Source organism: Mauremys mutica, chromosome 2, assembly GCF_020497125.1.
Source record: "Mauremys mutica isolate MM-2020 ecotype Southern chromosome 2, ASM2049712v1, whole genome shotgun sequence".
NCBI classification, from domain to species: domain Eukaryota; kingdom Metazoa; phylum Chordata; order Testudines; family Geoemydidae; genus Mauremys; species Mauremys mutica.
The window spans coordinates 165,964,387-165,984,470 of record NC_059073.1 but is presented as its reverse complement, the minus strand read 5'-3'; the positions used below and the strand labels follow the sequence as shown (position 1 = coordinate 165,984,470).

General features: G+C 38.8%; 1 protein-coding gene across 1 annotated transcript in view; it reads left to right on the top strand.

Moving 5' to 3' along the window:
• The window catches only part of ADCY2 (adenylate cyclase 2), a 435,859-nt gene that overhangs the window by 10,284 nt on the left and 405,491 nt on the right, over positions 1 to 20,084 (top strand). The window contains exon 2 of the mRNA XM_045005617.1: positions 299 to 496. Within this exon, the coding sequence (XP_044861552.1) occupies positions 299 to 496 (198 nt within the window). The remainder of the gene's footprint in view (positions 1 to 298; positions 497 to 20,084) is intronic.

Below are 20,084 nucleotides of genomic sequence, written 5' to 3'. Positions count from 1 at the left end.
CCACTTGAGTGTGTATAATGATCTTCCTGATTCTACTTTGTAATAATCATTTCCTCCATTTATCATAGGATGCACATTGCAATAGTATAGTTAATAGTTTTTGTATTAATAGCCCCAAATGCGATATTAAAAGTGAAAAAAATATTTCAGCATCATGCCTTTGTAAGATTCAGACTCACCGGGCTACCAATTTAGAACAAATGATTGTTTGATCTAAATATTTGTGAGGAAGACATGTTTTAATGTGAGCCCAAGTGCTTTAAGTTTTAACTTTCTTTTCACTTTTCTCTCTTTACAGGAAATTGACGATCATGTGGCATTTTTAATAACAGTTCCAACAGCCCTAGGAATCTTCTTTGCCATATTTATCCTTGTCTGCATAGAATCTGTGTTTAAGAAGCTGCTCCGTATTTTCTCTTTGGTGGTGTGGGTGTGTCTTGTTGCCATGGGATATCTCTTCATGTGTTTTGGAGGTATCATGTGTCCCTGGGACCAGGTAAGTTTCTTTTTTTTAATTTGTTTTTCTTTATATTTGAGTCAGATCCTGAAAACCCTTTCATATACAAGTATTCTCATTCCTGTCAGTGGGATAGCTCATGTGAAATACTTGCATAAGTAAGGGTTCGCAGGCTCAGACTCTACATAAATGTATTTCTATCTGCAACGTGAAAAAAAATGAGCTTGTGCCCTCTTTTGCTCTTAATACTATAGAAAGAAGGTCTGAAATATTTCTTTTCTTTTTGCCTGCTTGTTTAGATATTGAACATTCTGGTTTTTTTCTCATGAAAGATTCTGTGGTGACTGGAAAACTAGTGCAATTATGGTATCAAAAGAGTAAAGTGACCAAAAGGAGAATTATGGAGAAGGAAAGGGAGTTTTAGTCAAACTGTTTAAAACTTTGTTTTTTGTTAACACCTGTTCAATTCCAATAAATTATAACTCCAACCCACTGGAGAAAAGATGTGTTTGTTAAAGATTCAACATTCCCATCCCTTTAGTTAAGGTTGAAGAGCTTGCAGTACAAATGTTCTGAGCTCTCCAAAAGATCCTCCACAAAACCCAAACTTTTTGGACACTCCCAATATTTTTAAGATAATAAACAAGTGGGGAGGGGAAAATATTTTCCTCCACAACCTTCTAGGCCTTCTCTCTATGTCTTAAAGGAGCAAGATAGGGCATAAGCCCAATTAAAAAACTCATAACCCAAAACCAAACCTCAAACCCACTTAGCAGATCATCTTTACATGCCTACCCCTCTAACAACATAACGTATGATAAATAAACTAAAAAAAAGGTGCTCCTTCTGATTAGTGTAGGTGTTTTTGGAAGGTCATTGAATGTGAACCCTAATCTATAATTAGTTTATTCATCTCAATAATCATTAAGCAACACATGAAATTCTGTACATGGAATAAATAAAAGGAAAAAAGAATCCTGTTGTATTAAATAATGTCCTTGTATCCTTTAACTGGTAGTTTAAGTTACTTGAAAAAGCAAGTAAATGAGTATTAGAATTCCTTTGTTAAGTAATTTATTCCAGAGAACTAATTCTCTTCTGCTTTCAGTATAGGCTTGGAAAATGAGGAAAGTGTGACAAATATAATTATTAAATCTAATATGACTAAAACTAAAAACAAACAACCCCCCACTCTGCTATTAGTACTTGCTAAGGAGTGCAGTATTAAGTTTCTCAATTAACGTAAGAACTAAACTAGGTGAATCAGATGATGATAGACTCAGCATGTTGCTTTTTAAATTAGATATATAAAAATGTATCTAGGAGAACAAAAACAACTGTGATATATTAAATGACCGAAAACTAAGGTCCATATCACCCCTAGACTTCTGTGATTGGAGAAGCTAATGGCCAGAAAATCTCTCCTGGGAGGTATGAGGGTGAAGGTGAAGGTGGGGGTGGAGACTGGGAAACATTATTTCTGCCTCTATGGGATCTTACTGAAGCACCTCACTGAAGCTCTTCAGGTTCAGTTAAGCTCCGTGACATCAGCCCCTGCCAAGTCTGTGGATTTCCGTGCAGAAATCTGATTGTGAATTAATGCTGCTTCAAGAGCATTAAGCCTTGCTAGGAACCACCTCTCCATGGCAGCTATAGCACAGCCTCAGAAGGACTACGCCATGGTGCAGCAGCAGCAATGCATAGGGGCAGCCCCTTCATGGAAGTGGGGGACCTCCTGTATCTGTTTAGATGAAAACTATGGGGTTGGCAGGCTGCACCTCCTGGTTTTTTTGCAGCACCCCAGTACTTTCTCACAGAGGGGAGGATTTGAGCAACATGAAGTTATATCTGATGGAGTCTTCTGCCTTGTCCCATGCCAGTGTCATTCCCATGACTATCACTGCGGGAATGCATGACCTACTCCTGTCAAAATGTCCATTAAATTCAGTTGGCACAGAACTGAAACCTAAATTGGTAAATCTACTGTGATTTATTTGTCATATTTCTAATATTTATTATTAATCCACTGTATATAGAATTATATTTTGCAACTTTTATTTTCTTGCTTTTTCCTCCCATTGAATTGTAACAAGGATTTTATCGTGTATATTAGGTTTCCTTTTGCAAATTCTTGTTGACTGAAAGTTTGATAGAATCTTTAACATTTTAGTGCTATATATATGGTGGCTTCTAATCCTTTAAGATAAACAGTAACTTCAAAAAGCACTCTGCCTTATTACTTAGGCCTTGATCCTGCAAACACTTAGGCACATGCTAAACTTTAAACACATGAGCAGTCCCTTTAAAACTGTTGACTTGTTCTTAAAATTGAGCATTTATGTAAGTCAGTGGTCCCTAACCTTTTTGTGGCCAGTAGCACATTCATGTTTTCAGAAGAGTGTGGCAGGCGCCAACAATTTTTCCAGGCTTATTTTGTATTTGTATATGAAATAATATGAAAAACATCATAGAATATCAGAGTTGGAAGGGACCTCAGGAGATCATCTAGTCCAACCTTCTGCTCAAAGTAGGACCAATCCCCAGACAGATTTTTGCCCCACATCCCTAAATGGCCCCCTCAAGAAATGAACTCACAGCCCTGGGTTTAACAGGCCAATGCTCAAACCACTGAGCTATCCCTCTGCCCCCAAATATAACATATTTAATATAACATAATATATGAATCCAGAGAGACGCGCGAAGCCAGAGAGAAGCTGTGAGGACAGAGAACACCGGCGCCTGCAGCCCTGGAGTTCTCTGTCCCCGTCAAGCACGGGGCAGCGGCTTGTCTCCCCTGCTGGGCACTAGGGGGGCCCCACGCCTGCTGGGAACAGAGAACACCATGCTCGCAGCCTGAGTTTTATGTCCCTGTCAGGTGCGGGGCCGCGGCTTCTCTCCCCTGCTGGGCACTAGGCGGGCGCACATAAATGTCCTGGCGGGCGCCATGATGCCACCACGTTGGGGACCACTGATGTAAATAATTGTAGGTCTGAGGCCTTCCACTCTGTAGGTGACTATTGAGGATTCAGGGATTTGCTATCAAAGGATCTGCCTTGTAGTAGAACAAATAAATTTACTGTTTACTGTGTTATTAACTGATTGGCACATTAGGCCCAGGCCAAAACTTTCAATTATAAAAAGGAAGGTATGAATTGGTGGGAGTGAGAAGTCTCTTCTAGATAATGGAGAATCCATACCTTTGTGATTTCTAGGCTGGATTACTCAAACATTCATTATTTCATACTGCACCTCTAAACAACTCACACATTGCAGTTATTGCAAAAGATAGGAATAAGAATACAGGGGCTACCCTTAAAAAATTGCAGTTTTTCATTTGAGTAGGTAAGGTCACCTTAGTATCTGCAGCAGTCATTTTTTACTTCCCTATACTTGTTAAAGGAAATACCATGAATACTCAAATATTGAGGTATAACATGTCCAATAATACATCAGTGGCATCCATAGGTTTACCTCAGTATTTTTTTTTTTTGTTTCCCTTTACTTTTCTCCTTGTGTTGTTTGCTTTTCTACTGAGTATTTCTGTTGCTGGCTGAAGGTTGTGATGTTGGAATTTTTCAGGCTATGTTTACATTCTAGGATTTAAATTCAGCGTATTACCTGTTCATCCGCTAACAGATTAATTTTCCTTTAAAGTTATTTATAGTACCGTATGTCTATCTTTTTTTTTGTATGCATGCTTTTGTCTAGTATTAATTCAGAGAAAAGTAGGGAAAAAAGTATTTTTGTATGATATAAAATGATCTTAAATGGTAGAATTAATCCTCCATGTGATTTTTGGAAGTCCATACAAATTGCTACAAGTAGTAAAATACCCATGGGTATTTAAATACCCTTATGTCTTGTGTGCAGAGAGACATCCAGCAAAATTAATATAAATTAACTAAAGGTGCTAATATGAATTGGATTAGTTAAACAACATTAAATCTCTATGTGCACATTGTTATTCAGAATTAAAATGGTCTTAATTCTGTTTAGTTTAATTCACTTTGCAAGTGAAATAAGCTAAACTGAATTAAAGACACTTGAATTTTGAATGAGGGTGTTCACACTGGGATTTAATGTGTTTTAACCAATCCATTTCACATTCACACCTTTATTATTATTCACACCAGTTATTTTGGATTAATTTTCCTTGATGTCTCCATGTAGACAAGTTCTGAGTATTTGCTGCCTCCTAAACTATGTCACTAAAGCCTGGTCTACACTAGGCGTTTAAATCGGTTTTAGGAGCGTAAAACCGATTTAACGCCAAAACCGTCCACACTAGGAGGCACCTTATATCGATTTTAATGGCTCTTTAAACCGGTTTCTGTACTCCTCCCTAACGAGAGGAGTAACGCTAGTATCGGTATTAACATATCGGATTAGGGTTAGTGTGGACGCTGATCGACGGTATTGGCCTCCGGGAGCTATCCCACAGTGCACCAGTGACCGCTCTGGACCGCAATCTGAACTCGGATGCAGTGGTCAGGTAAACAGGAAAAGCCCCGCGAACTTTTGAATATTTCCTGTTTGCCCAGCGTGGAGCTCCGATCAGCACGGGTGGCGATGCAGTCCGAAATCAAAATAAAAAAAGAGCTCCCGCATGGACCATGCGGATGTGATCGCTGTAAGGGCAGGCAAATCCGTTCTATCAGTGCTCCGTTACAGAAGATGAAATTCAGAATCCTTTTTTAAAAATCTCCAGACAGACGCCATAGCAGGGACTCAGCGCACTGCAGCGTGACAAGCGTAACGGAAAGCCAAAGAATCAAATGGATGCGCATGGACTGGAGGACTGAAGCTATCCCACAGTTCCTGCAGCCTCCGAAAATTATTTGCATTCTTGGCTGAGCTCCAAATGCTTCTAGGGTCAAACACAGTGTCCGCGGGTCAGGGCATAGCTTGGCAATCTACTCACCCACCCCCCACCCACCCCCAGAAGCGAAAGGTAAAACAATCCTCTGACTCTTTTACATGTCACCCTATCTTTACTGAATGCTGCAGATAGACGCGATAGTGCAGCACTCAACACCAACATCCTTGCTCCCCCCCTCCGCCATGGGCGGCTGATGGTACAATACGATGGAAATCCATCCTCATCATCAGCATAAGCTGATCGTACAAAAAGATGGAAATCCATCCTCATCATCAGCCTCAGCTGATGGTACGAAAGGACTGGTAACCGTCCTCGTCATCAGCCTATTGGCCCTAATTTTTTCTGGTGGATGGATGGTGCAATATGGCTGGTAACCATCCTCATCATAGCAACAGGGGGCTGAGCTCCATCAGCCCCCACCCTTCATGTGTAAAGAAAAGATTCAGTTGCCCCTGGACTAGCAGTGGGATGCTGGGCTTCTCTCCTACACACTGCTTAATGTCCTGTCTGGACTATCATAGCAGCTGGAGGCTGCCTTCCACTCATTTCTCACTAACAAGTCAGTGTGTCTTATTCCTGCATTCTTTATTAATTCATCACACAAGTGGGGGGACAATGCTACGGTAGCCAAGAAAGGCTGGGGGAAGAACGGAATCAACAGGTGGGGTTGTTACAGGAGCACCCCCTGTGAATAGCATACAGATAATAATTTCTGCAGGCTCTGACACAGAGCAGCTGTGCTCTCTGGTTCTATGATACGGTGGTTCTCTAGCACACTTGCCTATATTAGGCAGCACTGATTCTATTTTTAGATACCAAAAAGGAGGGATTGACTCAGGGAGTCATTCCCAATTTTTGCTTTTGCGCCCCTGGCTGATCGGCCAGGGGCACTTATGACAGCAGCTAATGGTACAAAACGATGGAAGGTGCAATATGGCTAGTAACCAATCTTGGCTTTTGCGCCCCTGGCTGATTGGCCAGGGGCACTAGCAGCAAATGGTACAAAAGGACTGGTAGCCATGATCATCCTCAGTTCCAATTTATGGAAGGGTTTGGATGGTGCAATATGGCTAGTAACCATCTCTGCTGTCATGCAAAAGCAAAAGCATGCTTCTGTGTAGCGCTGCTGAATCGCGTCTGTGAGCGGCATCTAGTACACATACGGTGAGAGTCACAAACGGCAAAACAAGCTCCATGATTGCCATGCTATGGCATCTGCCAGGGCAATCCAGGGGAAAAAGGCGCGAAATGCTTGTCTGCCGTTGCTTTCCCAGACGAAGGAGTGACTGACGACATTTACCCAGAACCACCCGCGACAATGATTTTTGCCCCATCAGGCACTGGGATCTCAACCCGGAAGTTCCAAGGGGCGGGGGAGGCTGCGGGAACTATGGGATAGCTAGGGAATAGCTACCCACAGTGCAACGCTCCAGAAATCGACGCTAGCCACGGACCATGGACGCACACCACCGATTTAATGTGCTTAGTATGGCCGCGCTCCACCCGATTTTATAAATTCTGTTTTACAAAACCGGTTTATGCAAATTCGGAATAATCCCGTAGTGTAGACGTACCCTAATACAGTAATTCAGAAGCCAGGTGATAAAGAATATAATCTACACAAAGTAAACCCATAAAATAGCCTTCAAGCATTAACTAAGTTTCTTTTCAAAGCTGATTTTGTTATATATAAAAAAAATCTCTTAGGGTTTCAGAGAGAAGTTTTTCAAATGTGCACTGAACTCATGTAGCATTGTTTTCCTAAGGCCAAGTCTATACTACAGTGCTACATCAGCGCAGTTGTACCAATGCAGCTGCGCCGCTGTAGGGCATCTGGTGAAGACTCACTATGCTGATGAGAGACCGCTCTCCTATCGTCATAATTATTACACCTCGGTGAGAAGTGGAAGCTATGTTGGCAAGAGAGCGCCTCCCACCGACATAGCGCCAGTGTGGACTGTGACAAACTCGCATCGCTGGGGGGGGGGGCACACTTTTTCACATCTCTGAATGATGTAGGCTAGATTGACTTAAGTGGTAGTGTAGACCTGCCGTAAGTCTGCAGACAAACAGCTAAGATGTCTCTGCTGCTCATAGTTCCCCAAGCAGAAGAGTGAAAATAAAATGACAGTCAGTGTCACTGCTGTTGATTAAAATCCTGTGGTCTGGTGCGAAATTAACAAAAAACATGAATGCTGTCAACATGAGATGGCTATCTCTACAGGCTATTTGGTCCTTTTACTGTGTCTCATCTCATCTTTCAGCTATACTCATATTGACTGAGAATGTGTCATCTCAGGATTGGATGCAGAGATAACATTTCTAGACTCTGTGAATGAGTGCTTCTTTGAACAGCTAGGTCTGGAACCCACAAGGGGAGATACAATTCCTGATTTAGTTCTAAGTGGCATACAAGATCTGATCCAAGAGGTGAATATGGCTGCACTGCTTAGTAGTAGAGACCATAATGTAATTAAATTTAACATCCTTGAGGGGTGGGGGGAATACCAAAGAAATCCATCACAGTAGCATTTAACTTCAAAAAATTGAACTACACAAAAATGAGGTAGCTAGGTGAATAGAAATGAAAAGAAACAGTCACAAGAGTGAAATGCCTGAAAGCTGCATTTATTTAAAAAAAACAACATCAAATTCCAGGGTCAAACTATATGATGCCCAAATTAAAAAAAACAAAAACAAAAACCAGGAGGACCAAAAAAAAAATGTTACCATGGCTAACCAACAGAATAAAAGAGGGGCTTTGAGATAAGACATTTTTAAAAAATTGGAAGTCAAATCCTAATCAAGAAAAAAATAAAGGAGCATAAATTCTGGCAAATCAAGTGTAAAAGTATAATTATGAAGACCAAAAAAGAATGTGAAGAGAAACTAGCAGAATACACTAAAAAAACTAACAACAAATATTTTAAGTACATCAAAAGCGGTAAGTCTGCCAAATGATCAGTGGGACCACTGGACTATTGAAGGAATAAAGGAGCACTCAAAGAAGACAAGACCATTGAGGAGACGCTAAATGAATTCTTTGCATTGATCTTCACAGCAGAGTATTTGAGGGAGATTCCCACACCTGAAAACTCCCAGCTTGAGATGTTGGTAGAGGAGGTTCTGAAACAGATGGATAAATTATATAGTAATAAATCACCAGGACCAGATGGCTTTCATCCAAGAGTTCTAAAGGAACTCAAATATAAAATTGAAGAATTGCTAACTGTGGTATGTAACCTATCACATAAATCAGCCTGTGAATCAGATGACTGTGGGATAGCTAATCATGGAATCAGAGAAGTGTAGGACTGGAAGGGATATTGAGAGGTCATCTTGTCCAGTCCTCTGCAGTCAAGACAGGACTGTGTAATAACTAGACCATTCCTGACAGGTGTTTGTCTAACCTGCTCTTAAAAAACCTCCAATAACAAAGATTCCACAATTTCCCTCAGCAATTAGTTCCAGTGCTTAAATACCCTGACAATTAAGAAGATTTTCCTAATGTCCAACCTAAACCTCCCTTCTGCAATGTAAGCCCATTGGTTCTTGTCATATTCTCAGAAGCTAACGAGAACAATTTTTTGAAATTAATAGGCAGCAGGTTTAAAACAAACATGAGCAAATACTTCTTCACACAATGGACAGTCAACCTGTGGAACTTGTTGCCAGGGGATATTATGAAGGCCAAAAGTATAATTAGGTTGAAAAAAGAATTAGATAAGTTCATGGAGGATAGGTCCATCAGTGGCTATTAGCAAAGATGATCAGGGATGCAGCCCCATGCTCTGGGTGTCCCTAAACCTCTGACTACTAGAAGCTGGACTGGATGATGGGATGAATCACTCAATAAATTGCCCTGTTCTGCTCATTCCCTCTGAAGCATCTGGCACTGCCCACTGTCAGAAGAAAGGATACTGTGCTAGATGGACTATTGGTCTGACCCAGTGTGGCCATTCTCATGTTGTTACATTCTTAGATCCTTCAGCTGTTGACCTGCATTTATGTCAGCACCTTGTTACCAACCTCTAGCAACCCAACTGCCATAACCTGGGGTGAGGAAGGCATAATTACAGGCTGACTCTCTAGGAGAGAGTGTCCACATGGCAGCAACATGTCTTGCTAAATATGATCAATGGGCTATATTGCATAGGAAAAGAGAATCATTGTGGCTGGCATGTTGTATATTGGGTAGGCAACCTATGGCACATGTGCCGAAGGCGGCACGCGAGCTGATTTTCAGTGGCACTCACACTGCCTGGGTCCTTGCCACCGGTCTGGGGGGCTCTGCATTTTAATTTAATTGTAAATGAAGCTTCTTAAACATTTTAAAAACCTTATTTACTTTACATACAACAATAATTTAGTTATATATTATAGACTTATAGAAAGAGATCTTCTGAAAATGTTAAAATGTATTACTGGCACGCAAAACCTTAAATTAGACTGAAGTACTGTTTTTGTTCTATTTGGACTTTTCATTATCCTGGAAAGTGTGAACTTTCTGATTTGACTAAATTAACCAAACAGTGAGATACAAACTGTCCAACCAGTGAGGGTAACCTGAGGCAGTAGCACCTGTTGCACCTGATGATGGAGGAGTAAATGCCCCACCCAAAGGCAGAATTACATATAATATGGGAAGGAAATTGGGTGATTTTCCTCTCATTTCACTGACAGTTTAGTTATTAGACAACAGTCACCTTTTACATAGTCTTGTGACATATTTAATAGCTGTCAGTTTTTTTGTATAGGATGTATGTCAGTGTGCTTGGATATGTTAAATGTGTACAAGCTATTGTGCACTGAAATCCAGGGGTGAAAAGTGCTGTTTAAGTAGAAAGTAAAATGTGGATCTTGAGAAGGAAGCAATTCAGATAGCATTCTTGTAATGAATTCCATAATTTCTGGATTTTTGGTATTCATCTCAGTTTAATTACAATTATGGGTGCACAGCCCTGGCACCAGATGTGTTCTAGTTGGCTCCTCATGTATGCTCAATTATGGTGCATAAATTATTTCAGGTAAAGTTTGAAACTTCTGAGTCCCACAGTTTTAGAGATTAACCTCGGATATTTGAGCATAAATGCTTTTTGTTTGTTTGTTTGTTTTGTTTTTTTTTAAACTAAACCTAAACTACAGTATTTTTTCAATGTGTTCTGAAATGTAGACCTTGGAAACAATACTAATGTGCAGATGACATGCTGGGTTTATTACTTTTTTTGACACTTTTCATACATTTGAGGATAGAATCTAGCCCTAAATGAAGTTTTCGGGGTGCATAATTTCCCTCATACCATCTCTAAAATCGATTAATGTTGCTGATTATATGAAAAAAAAATTCTTTGAGTGTTTTGTGGGTAACATTTTCTGACTACATGGCCAGATGCGCATAAACCCTTAGCATCATTGAACATGGCAGCAGAGTTAGAAGTATGAAAGAGATTAGCTTTAAAATGCAAAATTCCCTCAGTGCAGGAGGTTGCATTTACTATCATATATGGATGAGTGAACTATTTCAGATAAAATAAAGGTGAACATGAACCTTTTCCTGAAATTGAAACCAAAACCACACCAAATTTTTTCAGGTTTAAAATATTGCAGTTAACTTTTTAATTTTTGAATGCTTCTACCTTTTTAGAGTTCACCTGGATCAGGTACCTGAAGTATTGAAATATCCTGAAATGATATTCTAGCTTTATTTCTGATCCATCCAGGTACAAGAATTATTGTAAATCTTGTGAGACATATTTTTAAACCAGAGAAGATTTTATATAATGTATGAAAAAATATCTTTTGGCTTCTTAACTAAACAAGATTTTGAAACCTTTGAGATTTTTTTCCAGCATTTTGTTTTTCATTAGTGAATTGTGTGCACTCTAGAAGTTTCTTTTATAGGACTGAGCATATTTAAATGCAAAGATTCAATCAACAATGCATTTTATGGGGATTATTGTGCAGATTGTATGCCTTGTGAGATTTTCTGTGGAAGGATGCGTATACATTTAGCCAAGGAGAATATTACAATAATTCCACAGAGAAATGCATGGCAATTGCAAATCTGAAATAGACATAATACAGATCTGGGTGTTTCTGGCAGTTGGATCCACTGGAATTCATCCAGATATATCATTTTAATCAGTATTGCAGGCCGCAGGCTTTATCTGAGGACAACTTCAATCTAAAACAATTAAAGTTTTTGCTTAGAACCTTAACATTTTTTTGGCCAGTGTCAACTGTGAAAGAAATAACACTATCAATCAAATGTATTAACTCAAAATGTTCTTACCAGGGTTGAAACAATCAGGACTCTCATTCCAAATAGTATCACACAATATTATTTTGTCTGTCTTTCTGCTGCTAATATGCTGGAAGTCCATCTCTTTGACTCTAGTGTTCTAAAGCTATTTCATAATTAGAAATGGAATATGTTGTTTTCGGAAAGTATTGTAAGACTCACATGCATTTAATAGTTGATTTTATGCTAGAAAATAATCCTTTTAATAGGCTTTTGTAATAACAGATATTAGTGTCAATTACTTGAATTACAAAGAATTGTTGAAAGTTTTATCCAAAAGTTCTTGTTATGAAAGTGTCATCTGGGATACTCTGGCAAACTTTGCTGTTTTTCACTGTTGATGTGTGCCTCTGAGAAATATGGTAAAGGATTAAGCTTATTTGAGAGAGAACTTGAGCAAGGCAGGCATAAGTATGATACTGTCCTTTATATTTGTATTTATTTTTTTGTTTTTCTTTTGTGTGCATTTGTAGTTTTTTGGTTACCTGTCTGCCATAGAAATGTTTCTGTCATAACACGTTGACTAGGCATACTGTGTAGTATATTTGTGTTTTCAGCCATTGTGCAATGAAACATCACTTAATTGCAGATTTTAGTTATTGCTCAGATATCTTCACTTGCTTGACCAAATGGAGGTAAGCAATCAAAATGCCATTCCTGTAAGCAAGTTTCTAATTCTTCAATAATAAATACAGTAAAATGCAGAGGGAAAATTGATTAGAAGTAGCTAAAATTGCACTGCAATCTTTTTGCAGCAGTGCAGGGCTGCCGGGGGTGGGGGGAGGAAGTGGGGCAATTTGCCCCGGGCCCCGCAGGGGCCCCCACAAGAACATAGTATTCTATAATATTGCAACTTTTTTTTATGGAAGGGGCCCCGAAATTGCTTTGCCCCAGGCCCCCTGAATCCTCTGGGCAGCCCTGCAGCAGTGACCCCCATCTTTTTATGTGTTTTATGAGGCTCCAGGTACATGTGTGGCCCTGTATAAATAATAATAGTTAACAGTAGTTACTGAAGGATGCTAACTCTATTGACAGAGTGTAACTTTCCACATCACTCCAGAATCTGAGCTTTTTTAAGCCTAAGAAGGAGATGGCAGGATTTGCCTCTGAGTGAATGCAACCTATAATGAGGAAGCTTTAAAATAAATGTATTTCAGCGAATGTCAGCCTCATGGATAGCCAGATGAATCTGTAAAATTATATAATTATTGGGATAACTGTAGTTTACAGTATGATAATGTGAATTCATATGCATGAAAGTAGTATGGTTATTAGCGTGTCAAACCTGTTGAATAGCCAAAATGATCTACATATAATTGCCTTTTATTATTCTAGCAATGACATGAATAAGGATGGCTAAGTACAGTGGCCATTAGAAATAAAATATATGACCTAGATTCATTGTCAGCAAGGGTTCGAATTTTATCATGAACTTTCATTTCCCATATTACTGGAGCCACATACGAAACTAGTACTGAAACTTATGCCCGTTTTATGGGCTTAATACTCTTTGACTCTACTCTTTAACTCTCTAACCAGTATGTCAGAAATAAGTTTTATGGTACAGGAGATACCATAAACTTTCAAAGGCATTTACTACTGATTCATCAGTGCAATAAAACCGTCTAAATTCTCTATAAAATTCTGAGGCAACAGGAAGCAGAGGAGAGACGGAAATATTTTCAGAGTCACAGATCACTAGATATAAATAATGGGAGTTGTGTGAAAATGTGTTTCAGTTTGGGAGTAGAATACTGTATGATGCACACTTATCAGGATGGATGTTACTCATCTTCATTTGATAACTGATGCTTCATTTACTAAGTGGCAAACAGATTTTTAACAAAGTATCAATAACACTGCTCTACAGGCAAAATGCTTCTGAAATAAATGTAGTCAAACTTTACTAATTCTGGGTCACTGAGAACGAAAATGATGCTTAAAATTGTTGATTGGCTCTAGTTTTCAAGTTATGCTATTGGGTCAGTATATACAACCCTTGACTTGGGAATAGCGGAGGATAAGTGAGTTATAAAGGGAAGGGATCTCAATTTAAACCAGAAATGACTAAAATACATCTTTGACTGGATCTATGAATAAATCTATGACTGGGTTTGGACAGTACTTGCTTTTTAGGCAAAACAATGAATGATGCAATCTGAAGCTGGTATTGCATCATACATGATATGAATTGCATCATGTTATCCTTAGAAGTCATGGATGATGCAATCATAACGAAGCTTACATCACTCTGCTGAACAAATTGCCCTATATCAGCTCTAGAAATCATACAGTGTCGTGCTCTCTTATTTGTCAGTGTTTGATTTTGCAAAGGGACACATTTCTGTTTAGCCAAAGTGAGCAGAGATGCCTCGTACTTGTGTGAACAGTGCAGATAACTTCTGCTATGTTTGTGGTGAAGTGACTTTTGCATCACAAAAGCGCAGTATAACCACTATGGTTAAGAAAGCCTATCACCTTTATTTTGGCTGCAAAATTGGAGATCAGGACAAGAGGTGGGCCCCACACATATGCTGCAACACTTGTGCAACAAATCTTCGCCAGTGGTTGAACAGGAAAAGGAAATCTATGCCTTTTGCAGTGCCAATGATTTGGAGAGAGCCAACAGATCATACCAGCAATTGTTACTTCCCTCCAGTTGGGAAAAGTGTGTAAAAGAAGAAAAAGTGGACTGTGCATTATCCAAACATTCCATCAGCTATACGCCAATACCCCACGGAGAAGGACTGCCGGTTCCTGATGCACCAGAATCATTCTCACTTGAGTCAGACGAGGAAGAGGAAGAGGATGAAACTTCTGGTCCTGAACCATCAATGTCACAGGACCCACCTTTTCTCCCATCCTCCTCCTCTGAACCACACCTCATAACACAAGGTGAACTGAATGACCTTGTCAGGGATTTGGAACTACCCAAGAGTAAGGCAGAGCTGTTGGGTTCCAGACTACAGCAGTGGAATCTCCTGGCAGGTGATGTTAGGGTTTCCATGTTCCGTGACCGTCAAAAGGATCTTGTCCCATTCTTCTTCATGGAAGGTGATCTTGTAGCCTGCAACAACATCGATGGTGTGATGGCAGCCCTCAACATCGTTCACGATCCAGATGAGTGGAGACTGTTCATTGATTCATCGAAGACGAGTCTTAAAGCTGTTTTACTGCATAATGGCAATGTTTTGCCATCAATTCCAGTTGGTCATGCAGTCCATATGAAGGAAACCTATGACAACATGAAACAATTTTTGAGGTGCATAAACTATGACCAACATCAGTGGCAGCTTTGTGGCGATTTGAAGGGTGTTGCTCTCTTGCTTGGTCTGCAGACTGGATACACGAAGTACTGCTTTTTTCTCTGCAAATGGGATAGTCGTGCAAGAGATTCCCACTACATCAAGAAAGATTGGCCACTCCGACAGTCATTGGAGCCTGGGAGGAAAAGTGTTCAGCAACCACCACTTGTTGAATCAAGGAAGATTTTGTTACCACCCTTACACATCAAGCTGGGTCTGATGAAGAACTTTGTCAAGGCCATTGACAAAACACAAGCAGCTTTCAAGTACCTCTGTGGAAAATTTCCAAGGTTAAGTGAAGCTAAGATAAAGGAAGGTGTCTTTGTTGGTCCTCAGATTCGTGACCTTCTTCGAGATGATGCATTTGACCATGCACTGCATGGCAAGGAAAAGACGGCATGGAAAGCCTTCCAATTAGTGGCAATAAATTTTCTCGGAAACAACAAGGCAGACAACTACAGGCTGTTGGTGGAAAACCTCCTCAAGGCATACAAAAGCCTTGGTTGCAACATGTCACTAAAGATACATTTTTTGCACTCTCATCTAGATTTTTTTCCACCGAACTGCGGAGCAGTGAGCGACGAGCATGGCGAGCGATTTCACCAGGACATTGCAACAATGGAGAAACGCTATCAGGGCAAATGGAGCCCATCAATGCTTGCAGACTATTGCTGGACAGTGACAAGAGATGCTCCATTTAATGAATACAAGAGACAAGCCAAGAAGCGCCGAGTAGACACTGAATAGAACTAAACTATGTACATAATAGTTTTTTCCTTTTGTTTCATAATAAATTTTAGTTATATAACCCTTTTGCTGATTTTTAAAGTGTTACATAAACAGGACAGGTGAAATATTATCATGTAAAGCAACCATAAACACATGAAAAGACCTAGGTTTACAATTTATGATTAAAACTCTACTATCTACACAATACACATAGACATAAAATGTAAAAACTTAAATAACTTAGAAACAGTAGCCAATCAGTTGTTTTAATTGTCATATTTGAATTCAGCACATCAAAATACATAATAAATAGCACATTTTATCTCTGAAGCAGACGACTTCTAAAAAATTGTAGACCAGTGTAATGTATGTTGGTTTAGTTATTGGGGTTTATTCTGAACAACTATATTGGTTGAACTTAAGAGGAGTCTGTCTGGAAAAACAGGCAGGAATGGCTCAAGAGAACCACCTCTCAGCAAACATTTACATGGTGTTGGGGGACAATGCTAGTACTAATTTATCTGAACCAACCTCCAGTACTGGTTCTAACCAGGATGAAGAGAGCACAGAAGAACAAAACTCGGGGGGAGGGGGATTAAAAGGGACCTTCTCTCAAGAGACAGGCAGTAGTTGTTCAGGGCAACCAAGTGAGATACCTGACACCCTGTTGGATTGTTTGGAGAAGTTTGGCTTTTCTAGGTTACCATCACAGGATAGCAGGGTTTCAGGCAACATCGCCATGTGCAGATGGTTGTTTTTAAAATCCTTTTTTTCTTAAAGCTTTGTTCCTACTGCTAAAAGAAACCACACTTTTGTTTAAAGAAAGCTGGAATACTTGATAGCGCTGGTCACAGATTCTCTAAGAGAAGAACAGCAGGTGCTCAAAATTAGGCAGACCTGCAGGGTGAGGATGGTTGATATATAGGATACTGTAACTCAGGGCCTGGGTCTCAGGGTGTGGGAACTGGAATATTCCACCCTGGGACAGATAAAGGCCTGGGGCTGGATATTGGAGGAGACGCACAGAGAGAGACTAGAAAGGGGACAGGAGGTGCAGCTAGCCCTGTAACTGTGACAGTGGTGAACAGCTCCAGTATTTTTCTTCAACCCAGTTTTAAAAGTCACATTCATGATGCTAGATGGGGATTTTAATAAGCAACTGCTCTGTATTGTATTATGAGTCTTGTGCAGCATGCTGCATGTTGCCAATTAGGAAGAAGATGGGAGATTCCGTTATTTTAATAGTAATGCTGTCTTTTAATTTTGTAGCTTAAAACAAAGTGTGTCACTTTATGACGAAGTAATATTTGTCTAATATCTTAGTATAATAACTTGAATAATGTTACATTGACATTGTTAATTGTGATAATTGAAGATAACTTTAGTACCTGTTAATCATGTCTGTGCCTAGGATACATCTTTTCTATTTGCTTCTTGCATGTGCCATCTTATCTAAATAATATCAGAACAAAAGTAATGAGAATTTGAATAAAATAAGACAATAACCAGTGTAGAGCTAAGGTTTTCACTTTTTCCTTCACTGTAGTGCAAAAGTGCTTTATTAACATCTGTTTCACACAAACTAGTCAGAGAAAATGCTCTCAGATTTTAAGTTTAGCAAGAAGTTGTGGGTAATGTATCAGTCTGTGGAATCAGTATTAGCAGAAGTAGAAAAGCAGTTTCACAAGAACCCTGAAGTCCAACACCAGGTTTTACTTCCATATCTTTCTTTTTAATGCTTTATTCTTATTTAAGAACTTATGACTGGCCATACTGGGTCAGATCAGTGGTGCATCTATTCCAGAATCCTGTATTCTGAGAGTGGGGAATGACAGATGCTTCAGAGGCAATGAACAAAAGAGGGAAATTACCAAGTTTATTAGCCCTCCATGAACTTAGCTAATTCTTTTTTGAATCCTGTTATACTTTTGGCTTTCCCAACATCCCCTGATAATGAGTTCCACAGGTTGACTGTGCATTGTGTGAAGTTTGTTTTAAGCCTGCTGCTTAAAACATTTTATTGGCTGTTCCCTGGTTCTTGTGTTAAGTGAAGGGGTAAATAACATTTAAAATAGCATATTTAGCGCTTTCCTTTTTGCAGTTTGTTTAAGAAGCATACAGTAGATGAGACAATTTAGAGGGATACTAATAGTGGGTAGATGATGTACTTAGACAAGGTTCTCAGTGCAGTGGGCTTTTTCTTTAAATGTAAACATTCTGCTGTTAAATTCTGGAAACATTAAAATCTTTTTCACTGTAGGCTACTAATTTCTGCCTCCTTCTCCCTGTGTATCCTGTGTCCCTAATTTAGCTTAATAAGATTTCCAAGTTCTAGTTTTATTTTTTAAAAATGATCCTGAAAAACTATCTGCTGTCTCATTCCTCAGATCGTGTGTCAAAATAAGCTCTTTGGGTCTGGGATTTTTATTTACTATATGTCTATACAGTATTTATAACACTGGGGTCCCAAATTGTTTGAGGCCTCTAGGTCCAACTGCAATAGGAAAGCTAAATCATTACAATATCAGAATCATTAATGGAATTTACTGTGTATAGTGTAGCAAGTTAAGTATTGCAGCATCTGCATGCATTTTCTAAAAATGTTACCATCAGATCATTGCTGATGTTTTATGTATATTATTACATTCCATCTCCATGGTGGTTTGATAATTGTGATTGATGACAGAAAGTATCAATTATTAATGACAGTAAGAATGTGTTAGTTATGAAGCATACATTTAGTTTCAATACATTTATTTTAAAAATGTTCCTTTAAACATTTTAAAACTATGATTAATAAGAAAAGATCTTCTAGGAGATCCTCCCTCCCAGTGAAAGACTCTTTATTACAATATATGTCCTAGAATTTTGTCCACCATAGTTTTAAGTGTCCCAAACAATAGGGCTTGCATCACCTCACTGGGGAGATTCTTTACTGTCCAGTACATCTCATTATTAGGGAAATTTCCATGATATTCTATCTAAATTTTCCCTTTTTAAAATTCATCCCATGTACCTCCCTCTTATATCTCTGTACCACCTTACAAATGCAGCTCCTTGTTGGTGTTTTACACCCTTCAAATATTTGTATACTGTTTTGTCCACTCTTAATGTCATGTAATTGAGCTAAGAAACCATTTAAACTTTTTAAGTTTTCTTTGTCTTTCTATCTAAGCCCATTACCATAGCCCCTTAATCATTTCTGTTGCTATACTGTGAGCTCTGCTAATTTGTCAATATCTTTCTTGTAATCATGTGTCAGAAAGTATTTGCACTATCCGAAGTGGAGTAGTTGTACAGAGAGTGTCTATGACCTCTCTCCTTCATGTCATAACACCTCTATGTAGGGCAGCTCAAAATTGTGTTTATACTTCATTGCAAAATCATGTCTAATTTGCTGTCTACCGGGTCTCTTTCAGTAGTGCTATGTTTTTTTCTTCTTTTAATATCTCCATTTGAGATTATTTCCCTAATGTATTGCTTGTATTCTTCCCAGCTGAATCTTATTTGATTATTTTCTGCTTGAGTTTTTTATCTCTCTTGGTTCTTTTGTATTATTTTTCTGTCATCCCTTTTTCCTAATTTTGGTATTATCTGCACATTTCATTAACATGACATTTATATCCTCTTCCTAATTATCAATGAAGACACCTCATCTCAACTCAATAAGTTCCCATTTATCCTTGCTTTTGGCCGTGCAACCAATTTTCAGTCCACAAAGTGGTGTTTGTTGTCTTTAGTAATTTTAATTAAAATATTAAGACAGTAAGATTTTTTTGAGACACATTGTTATTAGTTACTTAAATCCAAATATCAAAGGGCTGTATCTACAGCTACCATATTCCTTTCATCCACAATGATAGAATTCTACCAATAACAAATCAGGTTTGTCTGGCATGGCTGGTTCTGTATAAACTCTTGCCGTGTATTGCTTATATCTCCCATTATCCTCTAGATACGTAGGGGAATTTTTATTTGCTCTGTTATTTTGTGATAGAATTTAGTCTGAAAGAAAAGAAATTGCTAGGATTATTCTTCCTCTTTAAAAATCAGAACTAGATTTTTTGTTCTTTAGTATGCTCATATTTCTCCAGTGTTCCATAATTTTTAAAAAATAATTGAGTGATGCAAAAAGTTCATTAGTCAGTATAATATCATCCATCACGTAAGCAAGCTGAGTACATCGATAATACCTGTTAAGCATGCATATTAATGTAAACTTTCTGCATTTCATAAAAGGTCCACAAAAACAACAAGGAGTCCGGTGGCACCTTAAAGACTAACAGATTTATTTAGGCTTAAGCTTTCATGGGTAAAAAACCTTACTTCTTCAGATGTATGGAGTGAAAGTTACAGATGCAGGCATTATATAATGACACATGAAGAGAAGGGAGTTACCTCACAAGTGGAGAA